General features: G+C 67.2%; 4 protein-coding genes across 4 annotated transcripts in view; 3 read left to right on the top strand and 1 right to left on the bottom strand.

Moving 5' to 3' along the window:
* The first annotated feature begins 170 nt into the window (after positions 1-170).
* Positions 171-4,024, top strand: H696_02023 (hypothetical protein). Its single transcript, XM_009495921.1, has 9 exons — positions 171-789; positions 889-1,184; positions 1,322-1,516; positions 1,662-1,765; positions 2,001-2,107; positions 2,249-2,601; positions 2,782-2,979; positions 3,325-3,413; positions 3,562-4,024. The coding sequence occupies exons 1-9, from the start codon at positions 651-653 to the stop codon at positions 3,953-3,955; spliced, it is 1,875 nt and encodes a 624-aa protein (XP_009494196.1). The 5' UTR covers positions 171-650; the 3' UTR covers positions 3,956-4,024.
* A 2,099-nt stretch (positions 4,025-6,123) lies between these two features.
* H696_02022 (hypothetical protein) lies at positions 6,124-8,278 on the bottom strand. Its single transcript, XM_009495920.1, has 2 exons — positions 8,220-8,278; positions 6,124-8,058 (listed from the first exon to the last, which is right to left on the bottom strand). The coding sequence occupies exon 2, from the start codon at positions 8,052-8,054 to the stop codon at positions 6,432-6,434; it is 1,623 nt and encodes a 540-aa protein (XP_009494195.1). The 5' UTR covers positions 8,055-8,058; positions 8,220-8,278; the 3' UTR covers positions 6,124-6,431.
* A 3,426-nt stretch (positions 8,279-11,704) lies between these two features.
* H696_02021 (ubiquitin-60S ribosomal protein L40) lies at positions 11,705-13,735 on the top strand. The gene is made up of 4 exons (XM_009495919.1): positions 11,705-11,804; positions 12,831-13,025; positions 13,146-13,248; positions 13,429-13,735. The coding sequence occupies exons 1-4, from the start codon at positions 11,741-11,743 to the stop codon at positions 13,520-13,522; spliced, it is 456 nt and encodes a 151-aa protein (XP_009494194.1). The 5' UTR covers positions 11,705-11,740; the 3' UTR covers positions 13,523-13,735.
* Positions 13,736-14,827: 1,092 nt separating this feature from the next.
* Positions 14,828-15,431, top strand: part of H696_02020 (hypothetical protein) — a 2,575-nt gene continuing 1,971 nt past the window's right edge. The window contains exons 1-2 of the mRNA XM_009495918.1: positions 14,828-15,155; positions 15,264-15,394. Coding sequence (XP_009494193.1) covers positions 14,895-15,155; positions 15,264-15,394 — 392 coding nt within the window. The 5' untranslated portion in view covers positions 14,828-14,894. The remainder of the gene's footprint in view (positions 15,156-15,263; positions 15,395-15,431) is intronic.

The following is a 15,431-nucleotide window of genomic DNA, read 5'->3' as shown; positions in this document are numbered from 1 at the left end:
CCCCCGCCCACCTCCGCCCACCTCCGCCCACCCATCCACCCATTCGCCCCTCCATGGGCAATTCCCCTCTTGCCCCTCCCTCGCGATCCCAGCACCTCTCCCATGCCTCCGAGCCTGGCTGACACCGAGAGAGACCCCCCTCGCGCTTGGATCCACCCCCGGCACCCCAAGATGGCCACCCGGCAGACCTGTCCGTTCCTCTGAATCGCATCACATCCATCCACATCCGACAGGCAGCCTCCGAGGCGCCCACCACCCCGGACCCAGCCGCCTCCTTTGTCCCCCTGCATGAGTTGGTCCTCCTGGCAGCCGGCCCCGGCCCTGGCCTGCCGACCTTCCAAATCATCGGCGACCTGCGCGCCCGGGTGGACACCCTGCGCCTGGTGTACCCCGACTATCAAGTGGGCACCTTCGAGGATAACATCATCTGCCCGGCAAGCAGCCCTCTGGAGGTGGACCAATCCACGGTCATCGTGGATCCGGTCCTCTCTTCGCACATCTTCCTGGCCCTGCTGTTTGAATTCCTCAAGGAGGGCACCCCCCGGTCGCCCAGCACCTGCCCGCTGACGGAGCACGACTTCCCGGCCCTGTCCCTCCCGACCGCCCCCAATGGCAGCCCCTCCCGCAGCAAGCGCCCCGACTTCCCCCTCATGTACCAGGGTCGGCCCTCGCTGAGCCAGCTGCTGGACCAGCACCAGCGACGCCTCCATGCACGGAATATCCCCGCCTCGCCGAAGGCCCTCTTCAAGAAGTTCTCCGACATGGCCGCCCACGCCAAGGAGAATCTCGGTGCGCATATGGGGCCGCCATCCCCCGCCCCTTGGCCGCCATCCCCCCCCCCCCCTCCCCGCCCCCCTTACTGACCATGGGCTCGCCCTGCCCCGGCAGACTACATGGACATCCATTACACCATTAACTCGCTGTCGGAACGGGCAAACCACCGGCGTCGGGACTTCCTGGCCGGACTCCACTCCAGCCACTCGGGGGCCCCGATGCCGGCCGGGCCCCAGCAGCCGGGCTACATCATCCCCCCGGGGGACCTCGATGACCAGTGGATTGTGATGGACGAGACACCCGAGATGGCGAGCGTGGCCGGGCCCGGGACCGCCTCGGTCCCCAGCAGCCTGACCGCCCACCACCAGGTGCCCTTCCACCCAGATGACTATCCCTTCGGCTTCCAGGAGGTGTGTCGGCCTTTGTGGCATTCTCCCCTTCCCCTCTGCTGCGCCAGCATGCCCATGTCCATGCCCACGACGCATACACACTTGCCCCCTCTCCCTCGCGCCCTTGCCTCTAACCTGCCTCCCTCCTTGTGGCACAGGCCGTGCCCGATGTCCAGCCCTCGTTGCTCGGAGACCTGATCCGCCAGATGGAGGGGCACACTCAGGGCAGACCCTCGCGCTTGCATGCACAGCCCCACCGGTCGCTCAAGCGGGAGGCCATTGAACGGGCCATCGCCGGCGGTCCGGTCACCTCCCTGGAAAAGAACCACCTTCTGCGGACCATCTACTACTGGGTGCGCCTGATGTTCCCTCCTCCTCTGCTTTGCCCTTCCCCCCCCCCCCTCCTCCTCCTCCTCTCCTCCTGTGGCCACCTTGACTGACCAGTCTACCGATGCATCGATGTGCATGGCTGTGCGTGGCTGCGTGTGCACATTCCAGGGCTGTGATGAGGATGCCCGGCGCCTGGCCTGGCCTTTCCTCCTTGGCCTGGACCAGTGGTCCGACACAGTGGAGGCCCGTCGCGACACTTGGGCCGCCCGGCTGTGCGTGTGCATTTGCGAAGCCAGTCCCGCGTCCTCGCCTCGAGTTTGCCGCCATCGAAAGCCGGAACAAAAGTTCAGACGTGTGCTCTTCCGGGGGGGGCGGCAGGGGGACAAACATTTCGGGCCGATTGCTGACACCCACCCTTCGTCACTCCGGATCCGGCCGCCGGGCGGGGCCCATGCCTTTTCCTTCTCTTTCCTTTTCCTCCCCTTGCTCGCTGCTCTCGCCACACAGAGACGAGTACATCCGAATCCGCGAGCGTGTGGTTCAGTTCCTGCGTCTCACGCCCGAGGAACAGCGGGACGCCGACCCGGTGGCCTCGGAGTCCTGGTGCCAGATCCGTACGCCGCCCACCATCTCCACATGAATACCCCCAAGCCGGCCGCGCGGCACAAGAGCTCCCCCCCCCCCCCCCCCCCCCCCCCCCCCCCCCCCCCCCCCCCACTGACCGCCATCTCCCCGCGTCCCGTGGCCGCCCCCAGTCAAGGACATCGAGCGCACCGATCGCAACCAAACCTACTTCCGGGACCTGAGCCAGGCCGGCAGACTGGGTCGCATCCTGCTGGCATATATCCTCCACCGTCCGGATGTTGGGTACACCCAGGGGATGAATGACTGGCTGTCCCCCCTGCTGGTGATCTCCACCAGCAGCACGGCCGGGCCGTTGGCTGGTGCCGTGCAGCCGGAGGTCACCCCATCGGTGCCCCTGGAGTACCGGAACCTCGAAGGGCCCGGGGAGGGCCTCGGCACAAATGGCGACGATGCCAACATCCCGGAGGATGTCCTCCTCGATGCCGAAACCTTCTGGCTCTTCCATGCCATCATGGAGAAGATTGTGCGTGCCTGGCCGATCGATTCCTGCCTCATCCTGCTGCCCGCTCGCCAAAGGGCAAGACACCGGGAGAGACGCCCGCCGCTGACACATACACATGCGCACGTGCGTGTGTCTGCCGACCTGTCGAACGGCGGTCTGGCCGGACCCGCGCGCTGGCACCCCCTGCTGCCCATCATATAGAAGGACAACTTCAGCCCCGATGGACGCTCGATCACCGCCCAGCTGGCCTGCCTTGTGAACATTCTCGGCCAGGTGGACGAACCGCTGATGGAGCATCTCACCCGTGTGGATGTTGACTGGGTGCTTTTCTGCTACCGGTGGGTGCTGGTGTGTCTGAAGCGAGAGCTCCCCTGGGCGGACTTCCTTCGGGTCTGGGAGGTGCGCTTTCCCGTGTGCCTTCAAGGCGATCATTGGGGGGGGGGGGGGGGACCACCTGGCGAAGAAGCGCACCTTCCCCCCTCCACCCGCCTTCTCATCCACATGAGAGAGAAAAAAGAAAATAGTACGTTAAGGGACATGGAATATAATAAAAAAAAAGAGAAATATGATCATAACTATCGAACAATGACATGAAATTCAATAAACGAACGAAAGGGGTAGCAGGGGGGGGGGGGGGGACCACCTGGCGAAGAAGCGCACCTTCCCCCCTCCACCCGCCTTCTCATCCCTCCTCCCGTCGTCGCTTTCTAACCCCCGCCCAATGACCCTGGCCATGACCTGCAGTCTTCCTGGACCAACTACGACGGGCCAAACTTCTTCCTACTCATCGCGGTGGCCTATCTCGGCACCTTCCGCGAGGAAATTCTCAGTCAGTATGTGCCCCTCCTCCCCCCCCCCCCCCCCTCCCCTCCCGTCTCTCCGCCCAAGCCCATGCCTGCTGGGGTCCCCCCCCCCCCCCTCCCCCCCTCGATCCTAACCAAATGATCCTCTTCCGCGGCTGGGGGGAAACAAAAAAAACAGGGATCTCGATGCCAGCGGCGTTCTCAAGGCGTTCAATGATCGCGCCGTGCGGCTGACCGTCGGCACTCCCTCTCCCCGGGAAGTGCAAGCCGCCGAGCGGCTGGTCCCCCAGGCGCAACTCCTCCGGCAGCTGATCGCCCACCGGTTGCCGGAGCTCCATCGGACTCTTGATCGGGATGTGCTGGCGACCATCGGCGAAAAGACCCCCGCCGACCCTGTGCACCCTCTCCACACACTGACAGCCACCAGGCCAGACGAGGGGGCCGCCTCCCGCGGCACCGCGCTGGTGGATCCCCCAGGGTCGGAGGCCGCCGAGGAGGAGTCGCAGAGCTCGCCGGCAGTCGATCCCGTCGTCCCGCGGCCGCCCTCGCCCATGATGGGGTTCTGTGACTGACCGACACGATGTATGCCCCACACACAGTGTACCGCTTTTGGGTTGGGTCAATAAAAAGAAAATGCACTGCCTCCCTCTTTGCCGGGATGGCGCCTCGGGCGTCACACATTCAACAGGACAGCCGCCCGCATGTGCTCCCCCCCCCTCCTCTGCCTCGGCTGGACATCCCCTCTACCTGCCAGAGGGATGTGCACAATGTGCTGGCGAGTGCGCGCACATGCACTTTGCCCCTCCCCCCCCTCCCGCACGCATACACAGGACAGGTGCCATATATGGCCGCGCCACCCCCCAGTGCCGCAGCAAAAAAAAAAAAAAACACCCATCCAGAGCCCGGGAAACTTCAATTATAAAATGGAAAAAAGGAGAGGGGAGAGTGCACGCGGGAGAGGCTCTCCCGAACATGCGCGATGCCCAGACGCATAGGCATCGTCCAGGGCCAAGACGCCTCTGTGGCATACTGGGAGGGGAGAGGGAGGGGGGGGGGAACAAAGGTGAGAGAGCTGAGGGGAGAAATGCGGGGAGAGGAGGAGGAGGAGCGAGGGAGTGCGTGCAAAAGGGCAGGGTTCAGCGACGTGTGATGGGTATGGCTCACTGTGGGGTTACCACTCAACAGTAGCAACTATTCGAAGTCGATGCATCAGAACAGAACAAGGCGCCAAAACTGTGCCCCCGACCAGGTCACATATGCGCACATGCATGCGCATCCACACAGCCCGGGGGAGGGTGGGGAGGAGGCACATGCGCGTGTGAACATGACCGAGCGGAGGAACAAGAAGGCACCCCGGACTGGCCCGAATGCACACACGGGAGGGGGAGGGGAGGTGGCAGGGGGGGGGGGAGGAGGACAGGAGAGGAGACATACACAGAAAGGACAGCCACCGGCGGGGGGCGACCTGGGGGACGCGTGAACTCCCCCTCCACGGCTTGGGCGGCGCCTGCCCGGGCCCTTAAATAGGGGCAACATTATTTACACAACGCCGCGTGGGTCGCGAGGAGTTCATTTTGGCCCCCTCCTGGGATAACGTGATGCGGGAATGATATTTTGTAGGGTGCTGACTTCACCTCTTGTTGGCCCATACCCGGTGCCACTTTACTTGGGGCCGCATTTGGCGGCCTTTGGGTCCATGTCTCGGCGGGGGAGCTGGGTATTTGTCTTTTTTTTTATTGCGCCGTTCACTCCGCATCCCCCACACAGGTGCCTGGCCGGCAGGACACGCGTGGGACACAATGCACAGAGGAAGAAAGTGGGGGCACAAAACTCGACCCCCTTGCCAACCGGCGGACATCCCGCCACCGCAGAGGGGGAGGAAGTGCGCCGAGGAAAAACTCCCCCGACGACAGAGCCAGACCCCCCACAGAGACATGGGCGGCTGGTCGGAAAAAAAAAACAAAAAACAAAGAGCCGGACTGACCAAAGGTGCCCCCTGCAGCGGACGCCTGCCTTCGCGCATCCCTCCCCCCTGGCGCCCTGCCGCGGCCGCGGATTGGCGCCCTGCGCCCCATCTCCTCCCCTCCCTGCTGAGGGCAGACACGCTGGGAGCTCACGCGGGCGGGCGGAGGGGAAAAGGCCGCGGGGAGGGACAAAGTCATATAGCAGTGGGATTGGGGGGATCTATATAGGTGTCGGGGGAGAGGACGTCCCGGACATATACGTGTGCACGTCGAGCAGCATGCGCAGATATACATGGAGGGGGGGGGGGGGTGGGGGGGTGGTGAGAGCTCACCCTCCAACGGATCTCTCTCACGCAGTCGGGGGCGGGGGAGCAGGCGCTGGCGCACACATACACGTGTGCACACAGCGCCCCTTGCGGGATCTCGCCTCCACCAGGGGCCGACAGGCACACGCTCCGACTCCGCCCTCGTATGACGGTCGAATGGGGCGCGGTAGGTGGGAGGCATGGTGCCGGGCGTGTGGCTAAAATCCCTTCCCTCGCCCTATGCCGCCACCTCTACCTCTGCGCACAGCACGCACGCGCACACAGAGTAGGGCACACCCGAAGAAAACGAGACAAGGAGAGGGAGGGTGGAGGAGGAAAAAGGCAAGGACATGGGCCCCCCCCCCCTGCCTGCCTGCCCACAGCTCCCTCTCCGGGAGCATGGGAGCGTGTCCGGCTGAGTGCTGGTGCTGGTGCATGGGCACGCCGGCGGACGGAGGAGAGACAGAAGAGGACGCCGGCATCAGGTCTAGTATCACAAGGGCGGGGAAAGGGGGGGGGGAGGGGGAGGGCAGAGAGGGACGGCGGGAGGGGGGAGGCCAGTTGCGTGGCAGACAGCACACACCCAAGGCAAAGGAGAGATCGAGCGGAAGAGAACTAGGACGCATGCGCGGCAATACACATAGCACGGGCATCAAAAAAAAAAGACCATGGCACATGGGGCTCTCTCTCGCTCTCGCTCTCGCTCTCTGCCTGTCCCCCCAGGACCGCCCGCAGCCGCCCCCGCCCCTCCCCGCGCTCGGGCCCTCCCGCAGGCCTCTCTACCGCGGAGAAGAGGCGGCTGACGAGGACACCGAGGCCAAGGGGACGGAGCTGCTGACGAAGGGCAGGCGAATGGCCTCACCCGACTGGAGACTCAGGTGCAGAATGGCCAGACGCCGGGCACACTGGCCCGGGAGGATGGGATCCCGGGCCAGGGCCTCCGGGCAGGAAGCCACACGGGTTTCCACCGCCTCGCTGAGGATCACCATGCGGGCGATGTAGGCCGACACGGCGTACGGGTCGGCGTCGCTGCGCGGGCGCCGATCCTCCAGGTAGAAGCCGCTGTTGTGAATGCGACGCGAAGCCACCGGCAGGCGGATGGAGCACGCGCGGTTGGCCATGCCGAAGGTAAACTGATCCCGGTGGGCCGAGCCCTCCTGGCAGCCGGACCCATAGGCCATCTTGAAGGAGTCCCCCCCGCCGGCCAGGCGGATGCACGCCTGAATGACGGCCTCCACCCCGCGGCAGGACGGGGCGGACGGCGGCCCGGGCGGCGCGAGCCCCTGGTTGGCAAACCAATCCAACACATTGGGGCAGTTGCTGCAGGTGCACTGGATGGCCTCGATCTGCTCGATGGTTTTGAGCGACCGGCTGCTGCCGGCGACCGAGGCCCCGGAGCTGCCGGGCCCCATCTTCGGCGAGGAGGGGGACGACGGCGAGGAGGAGCCACTCCCGGCATCGGCCGAGTCGTCGCGCATGGTGACCGTCGAAAAGTTCGTGTGCATGCCGGATCCATTCCAATGCGGGGCCAGGCGGCCGGGGGCAAAGGAAATGGCCTTGCCAAAGTCCTCGGCCACCTGCTGCAGCAGGAAGCGCGCCATCCACAGGTGATCCGCCGCCGCGGTGGGTTCATGCAACGCGCGGAGCAGCTGCAGGCAGTGGGGGAAGTCAAACTGGCGGAAGGGCATGGTATCGGCCCCGGGATGGCAGGGGCCCACCTGGAACTCCCACTGGCCGGGGACCGTCTCGGAATTGGTGCCGCTGATGTTGACCCCGGCATACATGCACGCGGCCAGGTGCGCCTCGACGATCTGTCGGCCGAAGGATCGCCCGGCACCGACACTGCAGTAATGCGGGCCCTGGGCCGGGAACGGGGTGGCCCGGGGGCAGCCCACCGGCAGCCCGGTCTCCGGCTCGATGATGTAGTACTCCTGCTCGAAGGCGAACCAGGGCTGGGCACTGACCACCGCCTCGTCGCCGAGGGCCTCGGCGAGGGCCTGCTCACGCAGGTTGCTGGCATGCGGCCGGCCATCGGCCGAGTAGGTGGAGCACAGCACCAGGATATTGTGCCCCGGCCGGAAGGGGTCCCGGAAGGCGTGCACCGGCCGGATGGTCACATCGCTGTTGATGTACCCGGTCAGCGAATGGCCGGTGCTACTCCCGTCGAAGGTCCACTCCGGGATGGTGTACTGGATCTTGCTGCGAGGCAGGGTCCGGGTCTTCTGGCGCAGGGTGATCCCATCGGCATCGACCCAGACGTAGGTCACGCAGACCAGCGTGTCTGTCCGGCTACCCAGCTCCAGATAGCGCGAGAGGATGGCCTCGTTGTTGGCCTCGGCCGGGCTGAGGCCGAACAGGGACCTCGAGGAGGCGGGTGTGGTGGCGAGCAGACGGGGATCCATGGTGCTGTGTCGGTGGTGACGGGGGCGGATGAAAAGAGGGGCAGACAAAGAGGGATGTAAAATGGTTTAGAGGGGGGCCGCGGGGGGGGGGAGAGAGAGAGAGAGAGAGAGGGAGAGGAGGCAATCGAAACGCAGGGGCGGGTTGCGCGGACACATGGGCCGTACCAGGCGGAGGGGGGACTAGAAAAGAGGGGGCCCACTGGGACAGTGGCAGGAAGGGGGGGGAACGCGCGCGCGAGGGGGGAGGAATGTGGACACCGTGTGCTGGCCAGGGCGCGACAAGCGGTCGAGGCGAGGGCGAGAGGTGCGGGGAAGCACGCGTGCGGGGAGGGTGAAATGGCTCGTGGGGCTGGAAGTAGGGGGCGGTGGTGGTGCGGGCGGGCGGCAATGGCGCGACTGAAAAAGGAGGTTCGGAAAGGGGAAAAGGTGGCCCAGTGGCCCGGGAGAGGGGGTGGAGGGGAGGACGAAGGACGGGCGGAGCCAGAGGCCGGGCCCTGGCGCACTGCCACACCGCCAGTCCATCCCCTCCCCCCGGCGCCTCGCTCCTCCCGGGGGGGGGGGCACCCAACGGGCGGAGTGGGCTGCACCCGGGCCGGGGGGATTCTCTGGGGCGCGGGCTCTGCCCACAGGCCCCGTGGTGCGCGGGCTGCCCGAGGCCGGGGTGGGCCAGACCCGCATCCACGGCTGGCCATCTGTCCGCGGGAGGGAGGCGGGGCGACCCTGCAGCTGCGCGATCCGCCAGCATCATGGCTGGCTTACCTGGGCCCGGGAGAGAAGGGGGCGCCCGAGCGCCCTCCTCCAACGACCGAGTCGGATCGTCGCATGCCCGCCCGCTCGCCCGCGCCCCCCATCGGCGTGGTGCCCCTCCCCGGCCTCGGGGCACGCGAGCGATGATGTGCTCCTGTCCCCGCACCACAGGGAGAGGGGGGGGGGGGGTGGATTTTCTCAGGGCACCGCGCGGCCCCGGCACTGCGGAAGGCCAACTCGGCGTCGTCCCCCCTTCGCCCGGGGGCGCGCGTGTCGGCCCGAGGGCGTGTCCCGACCCGCGGCCCCGGCCCAGGGTGGGACCAGGGCAACAACACACACCCGATGGAGGGATAAATACGCCAACCTGCTGGGGGCGGACTGAGGAAGACGGGGGTGGCCGGGTGGCGGGGGGGGGGGGGGGGGGGGAAAGCACACGCCCTAGCCCGGCCTTGCGGTCCTCGGGATCGGGCGCCCTTTTTGGGGCCGCCCCCAGCCGCGCCGTTGGAAGCCATGTGTGATACGCAATCCGCGCCCCGCCACCCGACGGCAGACCGGCATGGGAATCGGGCGCGCCGGAGCGCCTGCGCGCATTCACGGGGGCCACCCGCACGTCCCGGCCGCGGCGAGCGTCCCCCAGGGGGCGCGCGAGGCGTGCGATATTCCAGCCGCCTCCACTGTTGCTGGCTTCTTCGGGGGGGGGGGCACATCCGTCGGCACACAGCCGCCGGCCCGGAACGCCCAGGCGGGCCGCCGCCTGGGCGCCTCTGATTTGACAGATAACAACATCCAAGGGGGCGCGGGAGAGGCCCTATCATTCGCCAACAGCACCGGCGACCCATGGGCGTCGCGGCCTGGCTGACTGGCTGGCTGGCTGCGCGGCACCGCCGCACGCCCGACGGCCGGGCGTGTGCTCCGGTGGGGGGCGCCGGCCCCCAAAAATGGGCCGTGGCCGGCTGGCCCCGGTGGGCACTGGAATAACGACCGGGCGGGGCACGGTCTCCCTCCTCTCGCCCTCGCCCCGCTGGAAATGGGGCGCGCCCAGGACAGGAATGGGTGAGCTGGCTCGGGCGGGGCCTGCCGCATGTTTACAAGCTGGGCGATGCTGCCGATCCGCCCCCCCCCGCCGCCGCCGCCGGGGCGCCGTGTTCGGCCCGACGGCAGCGCGGGGGCGGCGCGCGAGAGGAGCCTCCACCCCTCGGATGTCCGCCCGGGGCCGACAAAAAGCAAGCAAGGGCGGACACGTCCTCGGGGTCCCGCGCGGGGCCACGGGAAAATTGGCATCACACCGGTTGTGGCGCCTCGGCCGACCCCCACGCCGCCGGGCCCCTCCCCCATGCGGTGTCCTCACAACAATGTTCCTGCCCCGCGCCCCTGCACACGCGCAGGCGAGGCGGAAAGGAGGGGCGTTACCCTCGCGGGGGCTGTTTTCCCCCGGCGATCCAGCCCAGCCAAGACCCCTGCGCGCGTCTCGCGAGCGCCTCCCCCCCGCAGGCTCGCCTCTTGAAAGCCCCACTTCGTTATTCACGCCACCCGGCCGCCCGCCCGGGGGGCCAGAACGGCGGTCGCACCCACGCCCGCAGCTGGGGGCATCTTTCACACCGCCTGGCATAGAATGTTCTGCCCAAGTCCCGGGCGGCGCTCCGCCATCCCCCCCCAGTCCCCGCACACGCACGCACGCACGCACGCACACACGCACACCCGAACTCCTCCTGCCGGGCTCGGCCAGGGGTGCGGGGGCGCCGAAAAGCTGCTATCAATCTTTCACAAATTCCCCCACCCCGCTGCCGCTGTTGGGAAAAACTATCGCCCATGCTAACACGGACCAAGCGCCACGGGCCATCAGAACTGTACACCATAGTTCAGTGTGGTGAATCACGCCTCGTGGTCTCGTGCACGAAGCGACCGCCACATTTGTTCATGTTATATTTGGGCGTCAATAAAAAGCGTGCATTATCATCGGATGACCCTCCCCGAGGGGGACCCACCAACACTCTCCCCGGGGCACAACGCCCGGCCACCTCGGAGACCAGCCACAAGAGGGATTTATCAACCTGTGCTTTTGTCGCCATGCTCGTGCGGCTGCCGGGAGGCCCCCGGCGCGGGTGTGTTGTCTCCGGCGAGGGTTTCTCTCCTTCCTGGCCCCCGCTCCCGGGGGGAGTCTCGCACCGACTGGGCGCAGCACGACTGCAGTGTGTGTTCATACCACCCCCCTTTCACAGGGCCGGGGGGGCCGCCTTGCCGCTGCAGGGTCGCCGGATTCCCGGGGGGGGGGGGGGGACGTGTTTTTGATGCCCCGGGCATTGGCCGTTCGGCCGGGCGCCCTCTCCTTTGGGCCAGGCCTGCTCTGGGGCCCCGTTCGCGCGGCGAGCTGGGGACCGGCTCTTCCGGGATGGGACGCGACTGTCCTGCCGACGCGGAGGGACCGGGAGTCGCGTCCGCCGGCAGCTGCAGGCGGCTGGCGGCTCGCGCGGTGGGCACCACACAGGGCTCCCGCGCCGGGCGTGTGGGCGTCTCGGGTCGTCCCGGCAGCCCTGGCTGTGGGACGAGCTGCGGCCCGGATGTGAGGAGCCGAGGACAGGGGCACTTTCTGGAGATGTGCGCATGTTCGGGGAACGTCTGTGTACCTACCAGGGGAGAGGGGGGGGGGACTGCAGCAGCGACCGACCCCCCTCCCCGGGAGGGGGTCAAGGCGACGGCGCGCCCCGGGCGGGGGGGGGGCCACCCACGGCCGGGCGGATGCGGGGGCCCTGGCGCGCGCGCCTGTGTGTGTGTGTGTCCTCGCCCTGGCTGTCCCCCCCCCCCCCCCCGGGCCGTCGCCCTCCCCCAGGGCGGGCCTGCGCCAGGCAGGCCCGGGGTACCGGGGGGGGGGGGGGGATCCTGCCGCCCTGGACCCCGGCCAGCATGCAAAAATCCACTTTTTGAGCTGGTGTCCTGGCGACATGCACCGAGTGAACTCCCTCTTCGTCTGCGTGTTTGTTGTCCACCAATCACTGGCTGAGAAAGGTACTTTCGCTGTTACCTCCTCTCGCCGTCCCCCCTCCCCCCCTCTCTTTTCCCTCTCTCTCCCTTGTGCCCCCCCGCCCCCTCCCCCAATTCTCCGCCCGCCTGTTGCCCCACCCGTCCTGTCTGCGCGCCTCGGTCTGTGGCCTCCTTCCTCTCTCGGTGGGTCTCCCGTCCGTTTGCCGCGCGTGTGCTGTCTCCTGTCGCTGCCCGGGTCGGATGTGCTTTCCCGAAATTGCATCCGACGCACGCGCCCCCCGAAGGCCATAGTTGTGCGGATTTGCGCGCGCGCGCGGGCGCCGTGTGTCTGGACACATGCCCTCTTGCGCCGTCTCCATGCTCTCTATGTGCCTTGGGAGGGGGGGGTGCGGGCAGTCGCCGCGCCGCAGCACACTCGGCCCGGGCTTCCGCGCCACCCATCTTCCCTCCGCCTCCATTTCTCTTCGTCTCGTCTAGCGGATGCTTGTCGTGTGCCGACTGTGCTTTTCTCCGCCCTTGCTCAGGGGGAGCACTCTCGCGACGTTTGTGATTGCGTCTCTCTCTCTCTCTGTCGCTCGGCCCGCACGCGTGTGGCTTGCCCGAGTGCTGTGGGCGGGCTTGCCACGCCGCAACCGCACATGGACACCGCCCTGGCCCGGGGTTCGGCACTGTCGGACCCCGGTCTCCGCCAGGGCGCGCGCCTTGCGCGCCTTGCGCGTGTCGCGCACGCCACGGGCCGTTGGCACGTGTGTGTGCGCCCGGGCGTACCTGGGAGAACGATGCAGTCACATTCGCACGCGCACGCGCGCGACCACACGAGAGAGATGGACGCCGAGGGAGAGGAGGGGCGGGGGACTCGTGTGAGGCACACGCCTCCTTCCAGCGAGGGGAGCATTTATAAGGGGCCAGCCCCTCTCCCACTCATCTTCCTTTCTTCCTGCCTTGCATCTCGCACCGCGACCGCGCGCGCCCTCGTCACTCACACACACACGTCCTTCCCTCTCCGTCTCCTCCCCTTCCCCCTGCCTCGCGCGCACGCACGCGCCAAAGTCACCATGCAGATTTTCGTTAAGACCCTTACCGGTAAGACCATCACCCTTGAGGTTGAGCCCTCTGACTCGATCGACGCCGTCAAGGCTAAGATTCAGGACAAGGAGGGTATCCCCCCTGATCAGCAGCGCCTGATTTTCGCCGGCAAGCAGCTCGAGGATGGCCGCACCCTCTCCGACTACAACATCCAGAAGCGTGCGTCGGCTTTCTCCTTGTCATCCCCCCTCTCGTTGCGTGCGCGCGCATGCACATGGCGCCCCGTCCTCTGACCACCTCGCTTTTCTCGCTCTCTTCCCCCCCCCCTCCCGCGCGCAGACTCCACCCTGCACCTCGTCCTCCGTCTGCGTGGTGGTGTCATTGAGCCCACTCTCCGCATTCTGGCCTCCAAGTACAACTGCGACAAGATGATTTGCCGCGTGTGCGTATCTGCTTTTCCTCTTTTGCCTACTGTGCCGCGCGCTCCGCCGGGCGCGGATGCATCGTGCATCTTTCGCCTGCGTGCCCTTCCTCGGCCGCGCGCCTCACCTCTCGGGGTTCCCTCCCATCTGCTGACCCATGTCTCCCCCTCTCTCCCTCTCTCTCTCCCTGTTCCTTTCAGTTGCTACGCTCGCCTCCCCGCCCGCGCCACCAACTGCCGCAAGAAGAAGTGCGGTCACTCCAACCAGCTCCGCCCCAAGAAGAAGCTCAAGTAAATGAGCGTCTCTTCTCTCTCGAGCTCTCTGCTGGGCGCGCCTGCGCTCTTGCACATGTGTCGCCGCGACCTCGCGCGCGTGCATGCGTGCAGTGTCGGTCGCGATCCTTCGCTGTGCATCTGAGTGTCTCTTGTTGTGCGATGAGTCCGTCAGAGATTGTCGCCCTTTCCCTCTGGGGGGGGACTTGCTCTCCTGTCAGAATGATACCCTCACTTTCTTGCGGATTTCCCCTTCATATATCTCCCTCGTCTTTTCCTTCCTGTCTGTCTGGGTGCATGTGTTTTTTTTTGTGGGGGCTTTCGCGCGCGCGCGGTGTGTGTGTGTGTGTGTGTGTGCAGGGTTTGAGCCCGGCGCATGCCCGTCGTCCTTTCCGCCTGTCGCGCTGCCCTGTCCACCCCGCCGTAGGCGGCTGGCAGGATCCGGGCAGAGAGAGGGCCGAGGGAGGTGAGACGGCGGCACGGCTATCAAGCGGGGGCTGGGTTGTGCGGTCTTGTGGCGCCGCAGCCATGCATGCGTCCATGAGCCAACGCCGCGCTCTTGCGCGGGCTTGGGCGGCCAGATGCGGCGCAGAGGTCTACGCGCCCGCAAACCGCGGCGGTATAGGCGCAAATGCAGGGCACCTGCTCTTGGCACTGCGTGCCCGGTTTTCCGGCTCAGGTGCCGGGGGGGGGGGGCGGCAGCCGGGCCGCCCGTTGTGGGGAGAGTGTTTTTTCATGGCAAGGGAGATTCGCCCCCCCTCTCATCAGCAAGGGGCCGGGGGCCGGAGCGTGTGTGGGGGTCCCTCTCTCTGCCTGTTGTCCGGCGGTCGAGGCGGGCTCTCGCTGTGCATCACTTGGGTCCCGGGGAGGGGGGGCGGTAGCCTGGCCCGTTGCCCGGGACGCGCGTTTTTTCTCCGCCCGTGTGTGCGTCCAGCACCTTCGCCCCCCCCCCCCTCCCCTCCCTCTCTCCCTCGGCTCGCGTGTGGTGTGCTCACCGGCCTGCTCTCCGTGCCTCGGCCCCGAAGGAGGGGGCGCCGGGCGCCCGATTCCGATTTCCCCCTCTCGGCACCGAGCCCGCGCCGGCATCTACACCTCGATCGTCCCCCCGGAGCGTGCGGGCCGGGGCAGGCTCCGACAGCCCCCTCGCCCGAGCGCCATGTATACGGAAAATGCCCGCACTCACACGTGTCCAGCCAGGGCGCGCTCCAGCAATTCGCGCCTGGCAATCTGCCCACGGACGGCTCCTTATCCCGGGCCGCAGCGCGGCCAGGCCCGCCCAAACACATGCGACCTCCCGGCATCTTCTCGCCTTTTCGCCCCCCCCCCCCCCCCCCTCCCGCGCGCGCGCGCCTCCTGTGCCCCTATCCCATTCTTTCCCAACCTCCCCCCCGCACATGATGCTCCCCGGACGAGCGCCGCTCTCGGCGGCCCTCCGCACGGCCGGGCAGCTCCCCCATCTCCGAGCAGCCGCCCTGCGAGCCTTCTCCACGTCAGCTGAAGCGGCCGATCCCGCTCCCCCGGCTCCCCCTCGGCTGAGCGTCGGCGATCTCACACCCAAGATCTCGCACGGACCCACCTCGGTCGGGCCCTTCCCCCCGGCCAAGCATGTTGTCCTGGCTATCGAGACCAGCTGTGATGACACCTGTGTCTCAGTCGTGCGTGCTCCGCTGTTTTTTCTTCTCTCCCCCCCCGTAACCCCTGGCCTTCCCCGTTGATCACTCACCCTGCTTCTTTCTCCCTCTCCCCCTCCCCTCTGCCGGCAGGTCGACAGCAACCGTATGATCCGGTCCAACATCCAGCTCTCGCAATTCCAGGCTCTCCGATCCTTCCAGGGGGTGCATCCTCGGGTAGCAAGCGCCTTCCACTCAACCCGTCTGCCGATCGCCATCCGCACGTGCGCACTCGCTCGCTCCGATCCGCCCCCCCCCCCC

The sequence above is a fragment of the Fonticula alba genome (assembly GCF_000388065.1).
Source record: "Fonticula alba strain ATCC 38817 unplaced genomic scaffold supercont2.3, whole genome shotgun sequence".
NCBI lineage: Eukaryota > Rotosphaerida > Fonticulaceae > Fonticula > Fonticula alba.
This window is presented reverse-complemented; position numbering and strand designations above follow the sequence as displayed.

Coding starts and splice junctions, on each gene's coding strand:
- H696_02023 (XM_009495921.1), top strand. CDS start 651: ATGTACCAGGGTCGGCCCTCGCTGAGCCAGCTGCTGGACCAGCACCAG. Junction 790..888: donor CCACGCCAAGGAGAATCTCG/GTGCGCATATGG, acceptor CTGCCCCGGCAG/ACTACATGGACATCCATTAC. Junction 2,108..2,248: donor GGAGTCCTGGTGCCAGATCC/GTACGCCGCCCA, acceptor GGCCGCCCCCAG/TCAAGGACATCGAGCGCACC.
- H696_02022 (XM_009495920.1), bottom strand. CDS start 8,054: ATGGATCCCCGTCTGCTCGCCACCACACCCGCCTCCTCGAGGTCCCTG.
- H696_02021 (XM_009495919.1), top strand. CDS start 11,741: ATGCACCGAGTGAACTCCCTCTTCGTCTGCGTGTTTGTTGTCCACCAA. Junction 13,026..13,145: donor CGACTACAACATCCAGAAGC/GTGCGTCGGCTT, acceptor TCCCGCGCGCAG/ACTCCACCCTGCACCTCGTC. Junction 13,249..13,428: donor GACAAGATGATTTGCCGCGT/GTGCGTATCTGC, acceptor TGTTCCTTTCAG/TTGCTACGCTCGCCTCCCCG.